This window comes from Hevea brasiliensis, chromosome 17, assembly GCF_030052815.1.
Source record: "Hevea brasiliensis isolate MT/VB/25A 57/8 chromosome 17, ASM3005281v1, whole genome shotgun sequence".
NCBI classification, from domain to species: Eukaryota; Viridiplantae; Streptophyta; class Magnoliopsida; order Malpighiales; family Euphorbiaceae; genus Hevea; species Hevea brasiliensis.
In genome coordinates this window covers 47,657,824-47,674,899 of record NC_079509.1, presented here as the reverse complement: position 1 = coordinate 47,674,899, position 17,076 = coordinate 47,657,824, and the positions used below count along the sequence as shown (strand labels likewise).

The following is a 17,076-nucleotide window of genomic DNA, read 5'->3' as shown; positions in this document are numbered from 1 at the left end:
AACTCAAAGAGTAAAATATTAATTTTAAATATAATTTTCATAACTATTTAAATCTAATGCATTCCTATGTATAAAATGCAATACATTTACATAGTTTAAACAATTCAACCAATATTCATACAAAAGATAACTTAGAGCACGCATGCACCCATGGGTCACATCAATACATATATGGGAGTTGATCCCCTGTACAACTTTTTTAATCTAATACCTATCAGCGAGGTCAACTCAAGCCGGACTTTCGCTTAATAATCCAAGTGCGGGGGCCAGCAAGATCAATTCAAAGCAGTGTTTACCCCTACTTATCCATATATAAAAATCGGGTCCCAGCGAGTCAAACTCCAACTGAGACTGCCCGTGCTACTCATATCTATATTCACACCACACTCACGCCAACACACACAAACAGAGCTCCAAGTTATCTTAAGGCGATATTCATAAACAAATTCAATAACATATGCAGTAAAGAAGCGTACTTAGCATTTAATTAATTATACACATACATATAAGTAAATACATGAGCATGCCTTGAATATAAATTAATAATATTTAAATTACAAATAAAATTAATATCAAATTCACAGTGCAACCCAATGCTTATTGGTTCTATTGAAAAGAAGAAAATTATTGATTTTGATATGGAAGACAAAGTTGCTGCCCTTATTCAACCTTTGTTTCTGCTCTTATTCATCATCTTCCTCTCTTTCTCTCTCTAATTTATTGGTTTGCAGACCACTCTCCCTCTTTTTCCCTTGTCGGCATCCATCTTTGCTGGAGAAATCTTAAAAATCCAGCCACCATCTCCTTCCTTCCCTTGTTCTTCTTCTTCTCTTTCTCTCTTTTTCCTTTCCTTTTTTTTTCCCGATTTTTCTACTCTCCATTTTTTTTTATTATTTTTTTTATAATTATGGAGAAGGGACTACCAGTTGTTCCTTTTTTAAAATAAATTTTATTTGGTCATTGAATTCTACAAAAATCATATTTTTCACCCAAAAACTTCTAAAACTTTACTTTTAGGTCCAAAATTAACTTAACTTTTTCTTCCCAAAACTTTATAAATTTTATTTCCATTCAAATAATAACAATATTTAATATTTTTTCAAAAATTAGGGTGTTACAATTCTCTCACTCTAAAATAAATTTTGTCCTCGAAATTCTATAACTTAAGAACCATAAAGTCTAATTCAAAACTATCATACTTTCACTGAAATTAAACTCTTTTTTTTTTCCATATAATCAAAACAACTATCATACACTAATCACTTCAGAACCAAGTAAAACAAAACAAAACCTGATGCTCCTATTACTAGAGTTCACTTTAGAACCTAGTAAAGCAAGATAAATCCTAATGTCTTTCTCTATTTGATTTCACCCAACGCCTAAAACTGTAAACTAATTCTAACTCATGTCTCTACCTTGATCATTCCTTCATCATTAGCATTAGATGTGCATTTATCGTCATTTCTACCTCAGAAGATTGTATACGAACTTATGCCTTTCAAAATCTCAAATAATTGGATCACCTCGACATAGTATCCCTTCCTAATACAACCTTCTAGAATCGAAAGCATATGCTAAACTTGATAAGAAGGAGAAATCTTCTTCCACAGTCAACAGTACACCTACCACAGTCTCACCTGACAAATCATCTTATAATTTATTAACTTTTCTCATGCATCATTTGTCCTCTATGCTTATTATCATTTTTTTGATATTCCTATCTTTTGTTATTTTCTAGAAAATACCTCTCACTTATAGATTCTTCAAGAACCAACTCTATTCATGCCTACTGCCATTACTTTGATTCTTATACTTGCAACTTGTGAGTATTATCTATATCTATCTCTTTTGAATTTCTTTTCCTCTACTGTTACTCTGTCATTGAGCTTCCACATAAATGACTTTATTAGTCACACTGAACATATCTGTCTGATTCCTTATAATAATCCAGACTACCACTCCACCATCTATACTATTTAACCTAAAGTCTCTGTACATCATCAATTATTATTTTTCATCATCATACCTATTTAAACCATTACATCGACTTCAATCAAGTTACTATTTAACAATTTATTTCCTCAATTTGATAAGATAGTTCACGACACCATTGTACATGTCTAGCAACTATTTGCTGAGGTTGCATTCCTCACCTAACTCCACTTTTACTGTCAATAGATTAAAGGAATATTGTCCTATTGCTACCCATTTCACCTTAGGAACAGGGAATAGATAGAGTTTGATCCAATCCTATAACTTGAAGCTCTTTGTTTTAACTCCTATCACTGCCCGTACTATTACCTGCTATAGGTTTTGTATTTCTGGGTTTTATATCTTGACAACTGTACTCACTAATGTGGTCCTATTATGGCTCTCTAATCTTGCTTACCCATAACCAAAACTTTAATTACTCTAATTCCTTAGCTATATTCTTCTTTCTAACTTAACAGTTATACCAAAGGACTATATCTTTTTGCGTCTCTACCAAATCATCTACACCTCCGAGCTACTTAGAATTGGTCCTCAGACCCCTATGGCTAGCACTTCCATTGGCACTCAACTTATCTCTCTTATTGCATCTGGACCTAACTATCCTAACTATTATTTCTATACTTCTTCTATTTATTGATATTCTATGACTTGTCTCTATTGACTTACTACCTTTATCCTTTTCTTTACTTCGAGTATACTCTTAACTTGGGCAATAAGAAAATGAGAAAGAACTTAGAGACAGTAGCCATGCATTTATTGCATGATCTCTATTCCTATCTATTAGACTACAAATAGCTTTTTACTTCTCGAAGAGTGGATCTAAGTAGATTTTCTTTTCTCATTGCCACTCAATTATCCAAAACTTAAGGTACTGGGCACCTAATCTTGTCACTAACTCAAAAGAACCACACTTGTTATGAATTAATCACTTATGACTCCTATAGTGGAATTCGTATGCTCCCTAGTGTACCTAAGCCAACACCTCTCTGTCACCCTATAATCCCATCATTCAATAGGTCACCAACATTGGTAATACTCTTCTATCTCTCCTAAAAAGGCATTGTCATACTCCATAACACAACTGATTATAAGAGAGATACTATATCTACCACATTGCCACAACTATGCAAGGCTATCTATCTCTTATCCACTGCAATCTCCTTAAAATGTCATTTCACAGCTCATAGCCTCTTATCAGTTTTAGGGAGAAAAGTTGTACCCTGCACCTCATTGTCACACAAAGGATGTACCATTCTCACTTAACTTTAGGCAAAACATCCATCGTAATGCCAAAGCTGTCCAAGATCCCATATCGAAGGTCAATATATCTCACTTAGCAGGTGTCATCCTTACACTACAACCATACTAAACCTCTAATCCCATGACAACTCATGCTATAACTCTAGCTTATGTAGGGTTAAAAGAGTCACAGACTCTAGTTACCATCCAACTGTGATCTTTGATATTTTAGCTCAAGCGTTTAAACCCCTAACTAGGATTTCCAAACTCCTTTATAGATATATAACTTTGTCCTGGCATAACTGTATCAAAATAGAGACTGTCTACAAACACCCTCATCATGGAACACCATGGGGATGCATGCAACGTTACACAATAATCCCATCTCAGTACTGTAATCTGTAGCTTACAGAACAGATATTAAGAACATTGCATAGGTCACTACAGTACGTCACAACAGACCAGGTTTTCCAATCTCTTATCTCTCTTTAACCCACTAATACCATAAATTTACACTGATTGGGCTATCTGCTAATGACTACCAGTAGTGGTATCCTTAGTCTCATATGGGACAACTATATTGCTATAACTCACCTTTATGTACTCATATCTTGTGCTAGATAGACACACCACTTAGCCCCATACTAATAGAAATAAAACATTTCTTAGAGTACGTATCCTTAAGGTAGATCGCAATTAGTTTACTAGCTCAAATTCACATGACCATGTATTCTAGAAAATCGAAACACTAAATTGGAGTACTCTTACACTATCCAAGAAAAAAAAAAACGCAAAATCTAAAAACAAGATCCTATACTCTACATGTGATAACTCTAGGTGCACACTTTCTCATGAATCTAAAGCTTAAGCTCTGATACCATAATTGTCACAACTCGATTTTTAGGTCGAATCGACATTAGGACTTGAGTCAGCATAAGGCCATCAAAGCCCTTAGTAAGCCTTATTTCTAATTTATTCATAAAACCCATTAAGGTGGCCAAATTTCAAGAAAACAAACGGATAGAGTCCGACCATAAATTGGACTATCCAATGGGGAGCATTAACTCAGCTGACCTGTAAATAAATAATATCAATATTTGGGAGCTCAGTTCTCTCCATCATCAATTATAAACATCTCATACATCCATGCAATCTCACATAATTAGTTTTGTAACTCCAGAACTAAGTTATTATAACCCAAATAAAAATACAACTATTAATCTATGTAGAGTTCTAGATTTAAATAAAAGACAATAAAAGCAAATTAAAATATTTTCTGTTTAAACCTGCAGGGAAAGAAAGTAGGTTAATCACAAATAAAGCCACCCGTCACTAGAGAAAAAATAGTTGACCAGGAGTGAGCGTTCAACTCAGAGAGTAAGATATTGATTTTAAATATAATTTCTACAACTATCTAAATCTAATGCATTCCTATATATGAAATACAATACATTCACATAGTTTAAACAATTCAACCAATATCCACACAAAGATAACTTGGAGCACGCATGCACCCATCTGTCACATCAATACATATATGGGAGCTGATCCCTTATATAACTTTCTTAATCTAATACCTATCAACAAGATTAACTCAAGCCACTTTCGCTTAATAATCCAAGTACGGAAGCTAGCAATATCAATTTAAAGCCGTACTCATCCCGACTTATCCATATATAAGGATCGCGTCCCAGCAAGTCAAGCTCTAACAGCGACTATCCGTTCTACTCATATCCATATCTACACCATACTCACACCAACACACACACACACACACACACACACACACACACACACACACAGAGCTTCAAGTCATCTTAAGGTGACATCCACAAACAAATTTAATAACATATGTAGCAAAGGAGCGTGCCTAGCATTTAACTAATGATATATATACATATAAGTGAATGTATGAGCATGCCTTGAATATAAATTAATAATATTGAAATTACAAATAAAATCAATGTCAAACTTATAGTGTAACTCAATACTTATTGGTTATGCTGAGAAGAAGAAAATTATTGATTTAGATCACCTAGACGGAAGACAAAGTTGTTACCCCTGCTCAACCCCTGTTTCTGCTCTTATTCATTATCTTTCCTTCCTTTCAATTTCTAATTTCTTAGTTTTAAGACCACTCTCTCTCTTTTTCCTTATCGGCATCCATCTTTACCGAAGCAATCTCAAAAATCCAACCACCATCTCCCTCTTTCCCTTCTTCTTCTTCTTCTTCTCCTTCTCTCTTTCTCTCATTTTCCTTTCCTTTTTTCTTTCCTGATTCTCCTACTCTCCATTTCTTTTTTTATTTTTTTATTTTTTTTATAATTCTGAAGATGAGGCTGCCAGCTGTACCTCTTTTTAAATAAATTTCATTTTGGTCCTTGAATTCTATAAAAATTATATTTTCACCCCAAAACTTCTAAAATTTTACTTTTAGGTCCAAAATTAAATTAAAATTTTCTCCCGAAAACTTTATAAATTATATTTCCATTCAAATAATAATCATATTTAATATTTCTTCAAAAATTGTGGTGTTACAAAATATATAATTTTCTATATTAAACTCTGAAGATATAAAATTTACAAGTTTAAAAAATATATGTACAATATAATTTTTATATAAAAAATATGTAGTTATACACACACACACACACATAAAAGTAACAAATGTGAAATGTAACCTAGTGATAGACTATGTTCTTTACACTTTTGGAGGTCTAAGGTTCAAGTTCCACTAAAAGCACTCATAGGATTTTCCTTTTTCACGAGTAGTAAATTAGGTACTCTATACTAGGGGCGAGCATTATTTAGTTTGAACTGAATAAACCAAATCGAATCGCCTTAATTCGATAATTCGATTTGGTTTTTGAGATAATTCGATTCGATTTTGCATTTTAAAAATTTTGATTATTTCGATTTGGTTTGGTTTGGTTTGGTTTTGGAGAAAAAAACCGATTGAACTAAATCGAACTGAATTACTTTATTGATTTTTAAATTGATTTATTTTTACAGGAAATTTATGAATTATACGTAACTTTGTATATATAAATTATTTAATTTCATTGATTAATGGTTATTAGGTTCAAACCAAGGTCAAAATCAGATCAATTAACTTAAAAATTAAGTCTAAATTAAAAAAATATTAAAAATCAAAAATCAATCTGTTTAAATCGAATCGAACTAAAATAGTGTAAGTCGATTCGATTTGATTTTTTATTCATTTTGGTTCGATTTGATTTTTAAAATATGGTAATTCGATTTTAATAATTTGGTTCGATTCGATTCAGTTCAGTTTGAAATGAATGCTCAGTCTTACCCTATACTTGTTGCTCGAATCCATGACAGGTATTTTTTTTTTCTAAACCTATTCAAATCCAAATAAAAAGGACTCGAATTCTCCCATTAGGGTCTGATACTTGCGAAAAACCCACCCACCTATCGTCCCTAAGTGAGATTTTAAAAGCGAAAGAGTTGGAACTTTTAACTACTTGTTCTTCCGATGCAATACTACGTAGTTTAATTAAAATTATGTAGTTTTAAAATTATAATATTAATTTTATTTAATTATAATTAACATTTATTATTTTACCTTTACTAATGTTATTATATATATATATATAGAGAGAGAGAGAGTGAGAGAGAGAAGGTAAACTAAAATGAAATTTTAAAATTAATTAATTAGTCTTTTTTTTAACTCAATTAAAATATCAATTATTTTTAAAATTAAACTCTTTAGTCATTTTGTTAGATTTACGTCAAAGAAAATGTCAGTTAATTTGTTTTAACTTTGAACAGAAAGAACTAATTAATATGAATGATTAAAATTACAAGGATTAAACAGTATGAATAATTAAAATTACAACGATTAAATAATATAAATATTTAAGATTAAAACAAGTTTATTAACATTTTATTTGATAAAAAGATTGAAAATTTTGGTTTTTTATAAAATATTTCCTTTATCCATTTTTATCTATCGTTTATTACAAATTATTTTATCCATAATTATTTATGTTTTGAGAAGAATAAATAGCATTAACTTTTTCAATTATACCTTTATATCTATTGAAAACAATAATTATTTGTATAATTTTTTAAAACACATTTTATCACTTTCTCATTTTTCTCTTAATCAAGTAAGATAAGGTGTAATTTAATTAAATTAATAAGGTTTTTATATTATAATCTAAGTAACTTAATTATTTTTTTAATTGTTGTGAAAATATTAAATAATAAATTAAAATAATGGAAAGAATATAAGAGTATTTTAATTTAATTTAAAAAAAGACATTAAATAATTAATTTTGATAAATTATATATAGTTAATTTAAATAATAAATATCATATCAAATTTCATCAATTTAATTACTTTTTCAAGAAATATGAAAAATCTAAATTATATAAGTAAAAAGATTTATTTATTAATAAAAAAAACAATAATGATTGGATTATAATAAAATAGAATTCTAATAAAAATGATAGAAAGAATATTAGAGTTTTTAATTTAATTAAAAAAAAAAGACATCAAATAATTAATTTTAATAAACTACGTGTAGTTGATCTTAATTTAACCATTTGGTAATGCTGATGTATTGGTCAGTGACAGAGTGGTCTGGTCTAATTTGCTTGGTCACAGGTTCACATCGAAAACAGCACTCTCTCTTTAATAGTGCTTGCCTTTTTGGAGGCGAGCGGAAAAAATACCCCGGCAATTGGCCAAATGTTCACATGCATGTTGCAGCATGGTATGGCACCTGCACCTGCACCTGCAGCGTCCATTCACCGTGTAAATCCCTCTCCACCAACCCAATTAATTGAATAGTGATTAGAACTTTTGCTTATATTTCAAATTAATAAAATTATTAAATTATATTTTTTGAGATAAAAATTTATTTAATTTCAATTTATAAATTAGTAAGACTATTATTACTTGATAATAAAATTAACATTATCTAAAGTGATAATAAAAATATATTTTCTCCTTTATTTAATTATTTTTATTTATACTTTATTATTTCTATATCTAAACATAAATTTTACTGTTGAAATTAAATTATTTGAATGAAACTTAAAAATAGTAATTATAATTTTATAGAAAAGGGTTAATGTCTATGACCAATGAGGGTTAGTACCAGAGGTAAAGGATTTTGTATTTTTTTAAATAAGATCAAATATTTAATTTTTATGAATAAAAAAAAATCTCTGTTGAAAACGCTTTATCTCATAATGAATCTTTTTTACCAGAGCAAGTAAGATTAGACTTACTTCAATGGATTAAGAGATACTTGTAGTTTACTAAAAAAATATTTAATAACTATTTTTTAATTTTAGAAAATTAATATAATGATTTTAATATTATTAAATTAAATTTTATTAACAATCTTTTTTACTAGAGCAAGTAAGATTAGACTTACTTCAATGGATTAGGAGATACTCGTAGTTTACTAAAAAAATATTTAATAACTATTTTTTAATTTTAGAAAATTAATATGATGATTTAATAAAAGAATCTTTATATTGTTAATAAAATTTAGTTTAATAATATTAAAATCTTGTGCAAACCAATAAAATCTCAAATTTAAATTTCAATCAAATAAATAATATTAAAAAATTATAATTAAATCGCTTAAAAAATTATTATAAATAAGTTTTTGGTTTGTTTTTAAGTAATAATTTGATTCTTAAATTTAAATTCTATTAATAAATTAATCCTTAGCATCGGTTGTTTTTTAATTTAAAATAATTTAATTTTTAAAATTTTATTTTATTAATAAAATAATTTCTATACTTAAATTTTATATCTAAAGTAAATATTTGTTTTATGTTTAAATAAATATATATTTTATAAAATATATACAGATAATAATATGCTTTTCAAATAATTAATTTCAATGAAAAATTAATTTCAAATGTAATTTTTAAAAATATTTATAAATTTATTATAAATATAAAAGTATATTTAATATTTTATAAAATATATAATTTTTAAATATAAATTTAAATGTATAGAACTAAAAACAAATCAACAACTAACTTATATGTGTATCAGTACCTCGGAATTTACTCTAATATTAAAAAGTTCTTTATTTTAATTTTATTGTTAAAGAAGATCACTGAAAATTTTGAGTCTTTAATAATCATTATGACAAATATTTTTATTGAATGTGGGCAGTGCAACCACTTGAAGTCGACCACACGAGAAATAAACCTCCCAGGGTAAATTATAATGGGTCCACATACAAAAACAAAAGATGGGTAACGTCCCTGAACTTTGCCTATTATTTTATTTACCTCCCTTAATTTTAATTTATTTTTATAAAATCTTTAAATTTTAATTTTATTTTATAAAAATTTCTTTAATTTATTATAATAAATTACTAGGTGAAAAGAATAATAAAATTATTTTTTTATTTTTTTTTCACTTATATTAAAATAATATTAATTATTTTAAATACTATTTAAATCAATGCCTAACATATTAATTTTATTATAGTAATTTATTTTTTGAAAATTTATTATTATAAATTAAAAGAATTTTTTAAAATAAAATTAAAGTTTTAAAAATTTTTTAATAATAAATTAAAATTAAAAGATAAAAATAAAATATAAGATAAGATAAGATAAGGTTGAGGGATTAATATTAAAAATTACTCCAAAAATACTATTACTTTTGTGGCGATCAGTTTGTAGGGTAGGTTCCGGTGTGGTGGGCCCACAAATTGTCTGTTTTTTAATTGCGAATAAAATACAAACAGCACACAACCGACGTGGAAAAGCCACCGCAAAGATCAACCTCAAAACAAATTGGAGCTGTCTCACAGGCCATTCTCTCTCTCTCTCTCTCTGAGCCCGAGGACTTCCTCCTCAAAGTCCGACGTCATTTTTGTTTACCATGCAACTGCCATAAGAGAATTTATTCTACTTACATTCATCTTCCACACGATCATCTCTCAACTATTAGAATTCTCACCACCATCACCATCATCATCACCCTTTGAAACTCAAGTGGTGATTTCTTCAACCAGTCTAGTTTCTATTTTTTTTATTATTTCCTCTTATTTGTTTTGCATGTTTTCAGATTTGATCAATATATTTTTACAACTTTTCATGCCATTATTTTTTTTAATGAGGATTGGCAGCGAAAATTATGTGTATTTTCTTTGTAATTAGGATTGGATTTGTGTTATTGTTGGGTGTTGAAAGAAGTAATTAATGGTTGTATTAATGGAATTTGAATTTTATTTAATGTTGCTACCTTTGACTTGTCACCGTTAAGATGAACTCTATTTCTTGGCTTAAGTTCTTTTTTAATATAAATTTTGATTAATTTTTGAATATTCTGATTCCGTCTAAAGTTAAAAATATTATAGTGAAAATGCTAATTATGCGTTCAGTAATTTTTCAGTTTGAATTATTTTAAGTTTTAATTAAATGGTATCGATTTTTTTTTTTTTAATTCTTCTTTTGGGTGAATTTTAGGACTCTGCTTTTCGTGAGAGCCTGAGGAGCTCGTAAAGGCTCTGACTTTTATGTGGAAGTAGCTGCTTCTGAATTCAAAAATGAGAAGAAGAGTTATATCTGCATGCCAACTTCTATCAGCTTTTCAGTATCAAGAAAACAATTGCTCTGTTAATTTGGTGAGAAGGCAACAACCCCTTTTGATAGATGCTAATTGCACCACTTCTGTTTGTAGACCTATCAGTTCTGCTGATAATGAGAGATTTCTATGCCCCAAACTTCTCATCTCAAGAGCTCTGTCAACAGAAGCTGCTAAATTTTCTAAACAAGGTTGCATCCCTTTCCTTTCCTTTTCTCTCTCTTTTTTTTTTTATTTTTTTTATTTTGTGTGCGTGTGGGGTGGGGGGAAGTTAGAGCGAGAGAGAGAGAGAGAGAGAGAGAGAGAGATGTTTGTGCTGAGGACTAGTGAAACTTTAGTAGAGAAGAAGTTTTGAAGCATTTCTGATTGTTTCTGGTATCGGTGTTCAATTGCAGATGCGAACAGAGCAGGTCCGCTTGTAGAGTATGAAAGAAGAATCGCTGCTAGTGAGCTTGTGGATGGTGATAGCTGTCAGGTATGATAGTCTAGATGTAAAACTATATTGATAGTTTCATATAAATTTATTCTGGATGATTATTTATTCCTTTTTATTCTGTGGAAATTGTGAATGAAAGGATTTTTTAAATGTAATGAAACTAGAGCTTCTTTGAGTATTTTCCTTTCTGTTGTGGAACAAAAATAATGTGAAACAACGGCATATTAATAGAGTGATAAGATGGGTATTTGTATTATGTGAACTAAACATGTATTTGTTGTGACCTGAATGGAAAGTTGCCTATTATTTTGATGAAGAAAATTTGGAAACTAGTGTCTTATTTAAGGGAGTTTTCTGTACTTTAGTTTTCAGGACAATTAACTTCCCTTGCTTTAGGGTATACTGACCATGATTTCTGCAGGTAGGCACCTTAAGGGAACTTCAAAGACTCTATGATGAGCTTGTTAAGTCAGCTGATGCCTGTAAGTTGGATCGCTATTCTGCTTCTGACAAATCTGGAAGGTAAATATTCCGTTTTTTCCACATGTTTTTGTATTTCCATTTCCAAATTACATTATTGTAAGGGGGATCAAACTCTTGTTACTTATCTTGCGAAACTTGTCTTTGAATTTCATCTTCAGGAGTAGGTGGTTGTGGTCTCGTTTCATGCCACAATCTTCACATTCGCCGGTTGAAGGACTATATCTTTATGGAGGAGTAGGCACTGGGAAGACTATGTTGATGGACTTATTCTTTGACCAATTGTAAGCTTGTCATGTAGTTTTCATTTGTTACAGACTCTGGCTTTATTGAGAATCAAAAGAAGCAAACATAAAATAGAACATCAGTACGGTAAGAATAGAATAGTTTCATCACATACAGCTGGTTTTATCAACTGACATTTTTTTCTCAGGCCGTGGAACTGGAGGAAAAAGAGGATTCATTTTCATGATTTCATGTTGAATGTCCATAGCCGCTTGCAGGTAACATATATTGCTAGCTTACTTTGTATTTCTTCAAACTATATTGTCAAGAAGTAAAGGTTTATTTTCAAGTTAGGCTTGATTTTGGAAAAGTAATTGTGGTCTTATTCTTTTCACTAGACAATATTCATAGGCGTTCTTGGCAAATATTCATATACGTAAGGCTGCAGATTAGAGTTCAAAGTTTTCTTCTCAGCTATTCAGTCTTCTTTCATTTCTTGCATCAATAGTTTCACATGCACAACATGTATGTTGTGAATTAGCACACGAGAGGAAAAAAAAAGAAAAGAAAAGCCTGTCTGTTAGGAATAGGCTGTGAATTTCACTCTCATTGTTGCACAATATTATCCTGTTAATGTTGCTTTTAATTGAAAATTGGTCTTATACAGAAACTAAACTAAGTTTGTGTTAAATATTGAATTCTTGCAGAAGCACAAGGGTGTGGCAGATCCACTGGAAGTTGTTGCAGGAGAAATATCTGATGAGGCAATATTATTATGTCTAGATGAATTCATGGTATACTAGTTACAGCACTAGATCCTTATGATTTTTTTTTTTTTTTAAAACAAATGTGTTGTACATTTTTTGTGGCAACATGCTCATGTATGTTGACTGACCTTTTACAGGTGACTGATGTTGCTGATGCATTGATATTGAATCGTTTATTCAGACATCTATTCAGCAATGGCGTTGTAAGTCTATTTGGTGTTCAAGACAATTATCACATTGTGATTACATATCTATGGTTTCAGATAGAAATTAACCAGGAACTTGTAACTCACATACACATGATGGAGGCAAGTGTAGATTCTTGTGGCCACCTCAAATCGTGCTCCTGATAATCTGTATGAAGGTGGATTGCAGAGAGATCTTTTTCTACCATTTATTGCAACTTTGAAGGTAGTTGTATACATATAGTCTTACTTTGGTTGTTAGACAGGATTATGCTGTTGTAAGAGTTGGTATGCTTTTCTGATATAGGCAAATAAATTTAATATTTGAACTGTATTGTTGCAGGAAAGGTGTGTGGTTCATGAAATTGGTTCATTAGTCGACTATCGGAAAATGACTTCGGTAAAGTTTTGATAATCTGTGTAGATTACCAAAAAGTTCTCTTACATGTATCATAATTTCTTTGACATCAATGAGTAAACTTGGTCTGCAGGCTGAGCAAGGTTTCTACTTTGTTGGTAAAGATTTATCAGGCCTGCTTAAGCAAAAGTTTCAAGAATTGATTGGGAAGCAAACGGCTGTTCCTCAAAAGGTGGAAGTAGTAATGGGAAGGACATTGCAGGTGTGTGCTGTTTTGTATTCTGCTTAAGTGTGTAAAACAGTCTACTAATTTTGTTTTAAAATTCTTACTCTAAATTTCGTTAGGTTCCACTGGGTGCTAATGGGTGTGCATATTTTTCCTTTGAGGAATTGTGTGACAAACCACTTGGAGCTGCAGATTATTTTGGCTTATTCAGTGAGTGTCTTAGTGATACCCAGCTAAATGGACTTTGACATGCACATTATTCATGTAGGCATTCAATAGCTGGAGGATGGCATTGTCTAATTGAGTTGAGTTTGACATTCAGATAAGGAAAATGGATTGAACATGATTTTGACAGTAGAGTTGACTGTGTTCCTGCTAAAAAGAAGCAATAGATCATACATGATTCTTTTCTTTTCTTTTTTTTTTCTTGAACATAAATGATTTTTTTTCCTCTTGCACATTGATCTTCTTTTCCCCTTTGAAGATCTCATTTTTCTTTTTACTGTCATAATTAGTACTACCCAAATGATGGGTTTATTTCATCTCTAGTGGCTCATGTCTAAAATGTTGTCTTTGGTACATATCTCAAATTGTCATGCAGTTGTATCTGGGGGGAATTCTTACAGCAGTATATTTTCTTTTGTTTTATTCTGTACAGAGAACTTCCATAGCCTGGCACTGGATGGTGTCCCGATCTTTGGACTTCACAATAGGACAGCAGCATATCGGTTTGTCACTTTAGTTGATGTATGTCCATTGATTCCCAATTGGTTCCTGTCTTGAACATAAACTGCTAAGTTTTGGTTTTACATTTGGAGCCAAGATTAACTTGTATCTACATGGTCATCCTTAAGCTGCACTTTGGTTTGTCCTCACTAAATTTCACAATGATTTGCCTTTTAGGAATTGGCTTCTTGTTGCCTCTGGATTGAAAAAATAATCTCCTTTTCTTTTGGATCCAGTCAAATATAGTCTCCTTATCGCATATAATTTTGAGACTTAATGATTAGGGGTAAAACCTATCATTCTTCTGCTCAGTTCAACAAAAAATTAAAAAATGAATCTAAAGTAGAAGTTGATTTGGTCATCTGACAATCAAAGATTGATCCAACAGTTTGTGAAGTTATTTTTACTGAGTTTGTACCAGGAGTATCATGATGCATGAATCCAAATGTCCCATGTGAAAACTATCCACAAATTAGAAGAGAGTAAGGTTCTACAGAACATTGTTGCAGGTTTATTTGGATCTCAAATGTGTAATGTTAATTTGGAAGTTGTTGTTGCTGCCGCTGCATAATGATCCCACATAAAATTTAGGAGATATTGACACATATTTATGACCAATATGATAATGTTTTTACGTTATGATTTCCTGCAGTCTAACAAGGATGAAGAAATTGATTTTTCCTGAAGAAATGCTGTAGAGAACTGTATAAATTCTTCACCAAATTATCTAGCACTTGAAAGGCCATAACCTGACAATGAAATATAAAAACTTGTTTTATAAGCCTTGTGCTTTGTATTCTTAAGAATCTCATATAGTTTTTTTCCCTAAATGTTTTTGCTGTTATGGTTACAGGTGATGTATGAGAACAGGGCCAGGCTATTGTGTACAGCAGAGGGGAGTCCTCTAGAACTTTTTAGAAGGGTAGTTACAGTGGCGGATGCCCAGCAAATGGCACCTAGAACCTCTACGAGATCAAGGAGAAATGATGATTCTGAGATCTGTGTAGACAATGAACTGGGATTTGCAAAAGACCGTACTATTAGCAGGTAAATCTGCTTATTATGATGCAATTTTATTTCTATTATGCACATTATGACTGAACATTAATGTTTTCAATCAAGGTATTCCATGTTCAAAACTATTTTCTACTTCTTGTGCTGCTTTCATTACGCACTATGGATGGATGCATACATTACTTATGTGAGACACAATCAACAATAATTTTATCAGAAAATAGTTTCTCTGAGTTAAACTGTCTAGATTTTAGTTAAATTACTTCACTTAATTTGGAATTGGATGCATGAAATAATGTATGCTTTTGCTGTGATCCTAAAAAAAAAAAAATGACAAAACAGCTTGTATTCACTATTACTCATTTAGATTTTTTCAGTTTCTTTTATGATTATTTTTTTATATGAAGTTGGTGAACTTAATTGAATGTGATTGAAAACGCCAGTGCATTTCATTCCCTAAAATATTAGCGTTATGAAAATTAGCTCCAAAAATTACCCGTAAAAATAGTAACTGTATTCCGGTGTCATAACTTAGTCGAAGTAGCATCTTAACAGGACCATCAATCCTCCTTTGTCTTTGCTGATATGGTTGAAGGATTTGATAGAATTGGACAGAACCCAATTCGAATTTATGGATTATAAAATGGAGGAGAAGAAAGGGGGAAAATGTAAATGAAGGTATATAAAAAAAAAAAAAATTCTATTTCCCCAAGTTTGCAGTAGAATTGTATTTGAGGTTAACTTCAAATGGCTTTACTACTTTTGATGTTGTTTCTTACGGTAAACTTTTTCTGTTTCTCCTTTATGTTTTTATGAGGCATGTTTCTTTCTTTCTTCAATTTGAGATTGACTTTATCTTGGTATCTTTCTTCTTCTTCTTATATAGGTTGTGAAAAGAAACTTGTTTTTCTTGGCAGCTGTGAAGAGTTTCTTTTTCTCCTATAAGAGCAAATATTTCTTTCTATTCTAACTGTGGGTTGTGAAACCTACTAATCACTGCAGATTGACAGAGATGAACAGCAAAGAATATTTAGAGCACCATGCTGCCATGTTAGTTGAGAAACAGCTCTTACAGGAAGATGTTATTGGAAACGCTGTGCTAGTGTGAGACAGAATGGAAGGTATCCAGTATCATTATCTTAACCCAATAAACTGCGGTCACTGGTTATGCCATTTTATGTTCGCTAACCTGATCACAGTTTTCCTGCCAAATTCAGTATAGGTTTCATTAAAATCTTAAGTCAGCTAGTGAATAAAATGTAATTCATCATCTTTAAAATATAAAGCCAGCTTGAATGCAATCAAAATCATACTCTGTCAGATAGGTCTTTCTTTTTCTCAGTCATGCTGTTCAATTTAAATGTTAGCAATTATTACAGACCAGAACTTTACCCCAATGTAACAATTATGTAACCAGATTACTGGAGTTAATGACAGGGAAATTTTTGCTTAAAATTAGTCCCTCGTGAATTTAAGATATAATATTTATAATGAAATTCTCATATTTATGCTTTGATCATGATAGATCACGTCTAGTAAAATTTTTCATTGATGACATGAGGGTCCCCACCCCAACCCACTTTTCGTTCCAGGGTGGCAAAGTGGCAATTATTTTCTGTTGGGCATATTCTTTGCAAAAGCTTTTGGTCCATAATGAGATAACCATATGCACCTCTGGTCAAAGAGAAAAAATTATCCACTTTTTTGCTCGAAATGGAAACATAAATTTCTTTGGCTTGGACGAAAAATTCTCATTTTGTTCAATGAGAAGAAAAGGCAGATTAGTGTCATTCGTTTCCAAGATTTATTGCATCAGTAGCGTTAGCATTCA

At 30.8% G+C, this 17,076-nt stretch overlaps 1 protein-coding gene across 2 annotated transcripts; it reads left to right on the top strand.

Moving 5' to 3' along the window:
- The first annotated feature begins 10,006 nt into the window (after positions 1-10,006).
- LOC110637834 (uncharacterized) lies at positions 10,007-16,703 on the top strand. 2 transcript variants are annotated; one of them, XM_021788176.2, is made up of 15 exons: positions 10,007-10,239; positions 10,711-11,019; positions 11,224-11,303; positions 11,686-11,786; positions 11,906-12,028; positions 12,178-12,247; positions 12,677-12,763; positions 12,874-12,939; positions 13,055-13,147; positions 13,265-13,321; positions 13,413-13,541; positions 13,625-13,715; positions 14,164-14,252; positions 15,085-15,278; positions 16,248-16,703. In XM_021788176.2, the coding sequence occupies exons 2-15, from the start codon at positions 10,791-10,793 to the stop codon at positions 16,351-16,353; spliced, it is 1,515 nt and encodes a 504-aa protein (XP_021643868.2). In that variant the 5' UTR covers positions 10,007-10,239; positions 10,711-10,790; the 3' UTR covers positions 16,354-16,703. The 2 variants fall into 2 exon arrangements, with proteins under 2 accessions (XP_021643868.2, XP_021643869.2); XM_021788177.2 differs by having other exon boundaries at positions 16,132-16,270.
- Positions 16,704-17,076: the final 373 nt, after the last annotated feature.

Excerpts from the sequence above, each read along its gene's own strand:
- LOC110637834 (XM_021788176.2), top strand. The coding sequence starts at position 10,791 with ATGAGAAGAAGAGTTATATCTGCATGCCAACTTCTATCAGCTTTTCAG. Across the intron at positions 11,787-11,905 it reads GCTTCTGACAAATCTGGAAG|GAGTAGGTGGTTGTGGTCTC; the intron begins GTAAATATTCCG and ends TTTCATCTTCAG. Across the intron at positions 14,253-15,084 it reads GGTTTGTCACTTTAGTTGAT|GTGATGTATGAGAACAGGGC; the intron begins GTATGTCCATTG and ends TTATGGTTACAG.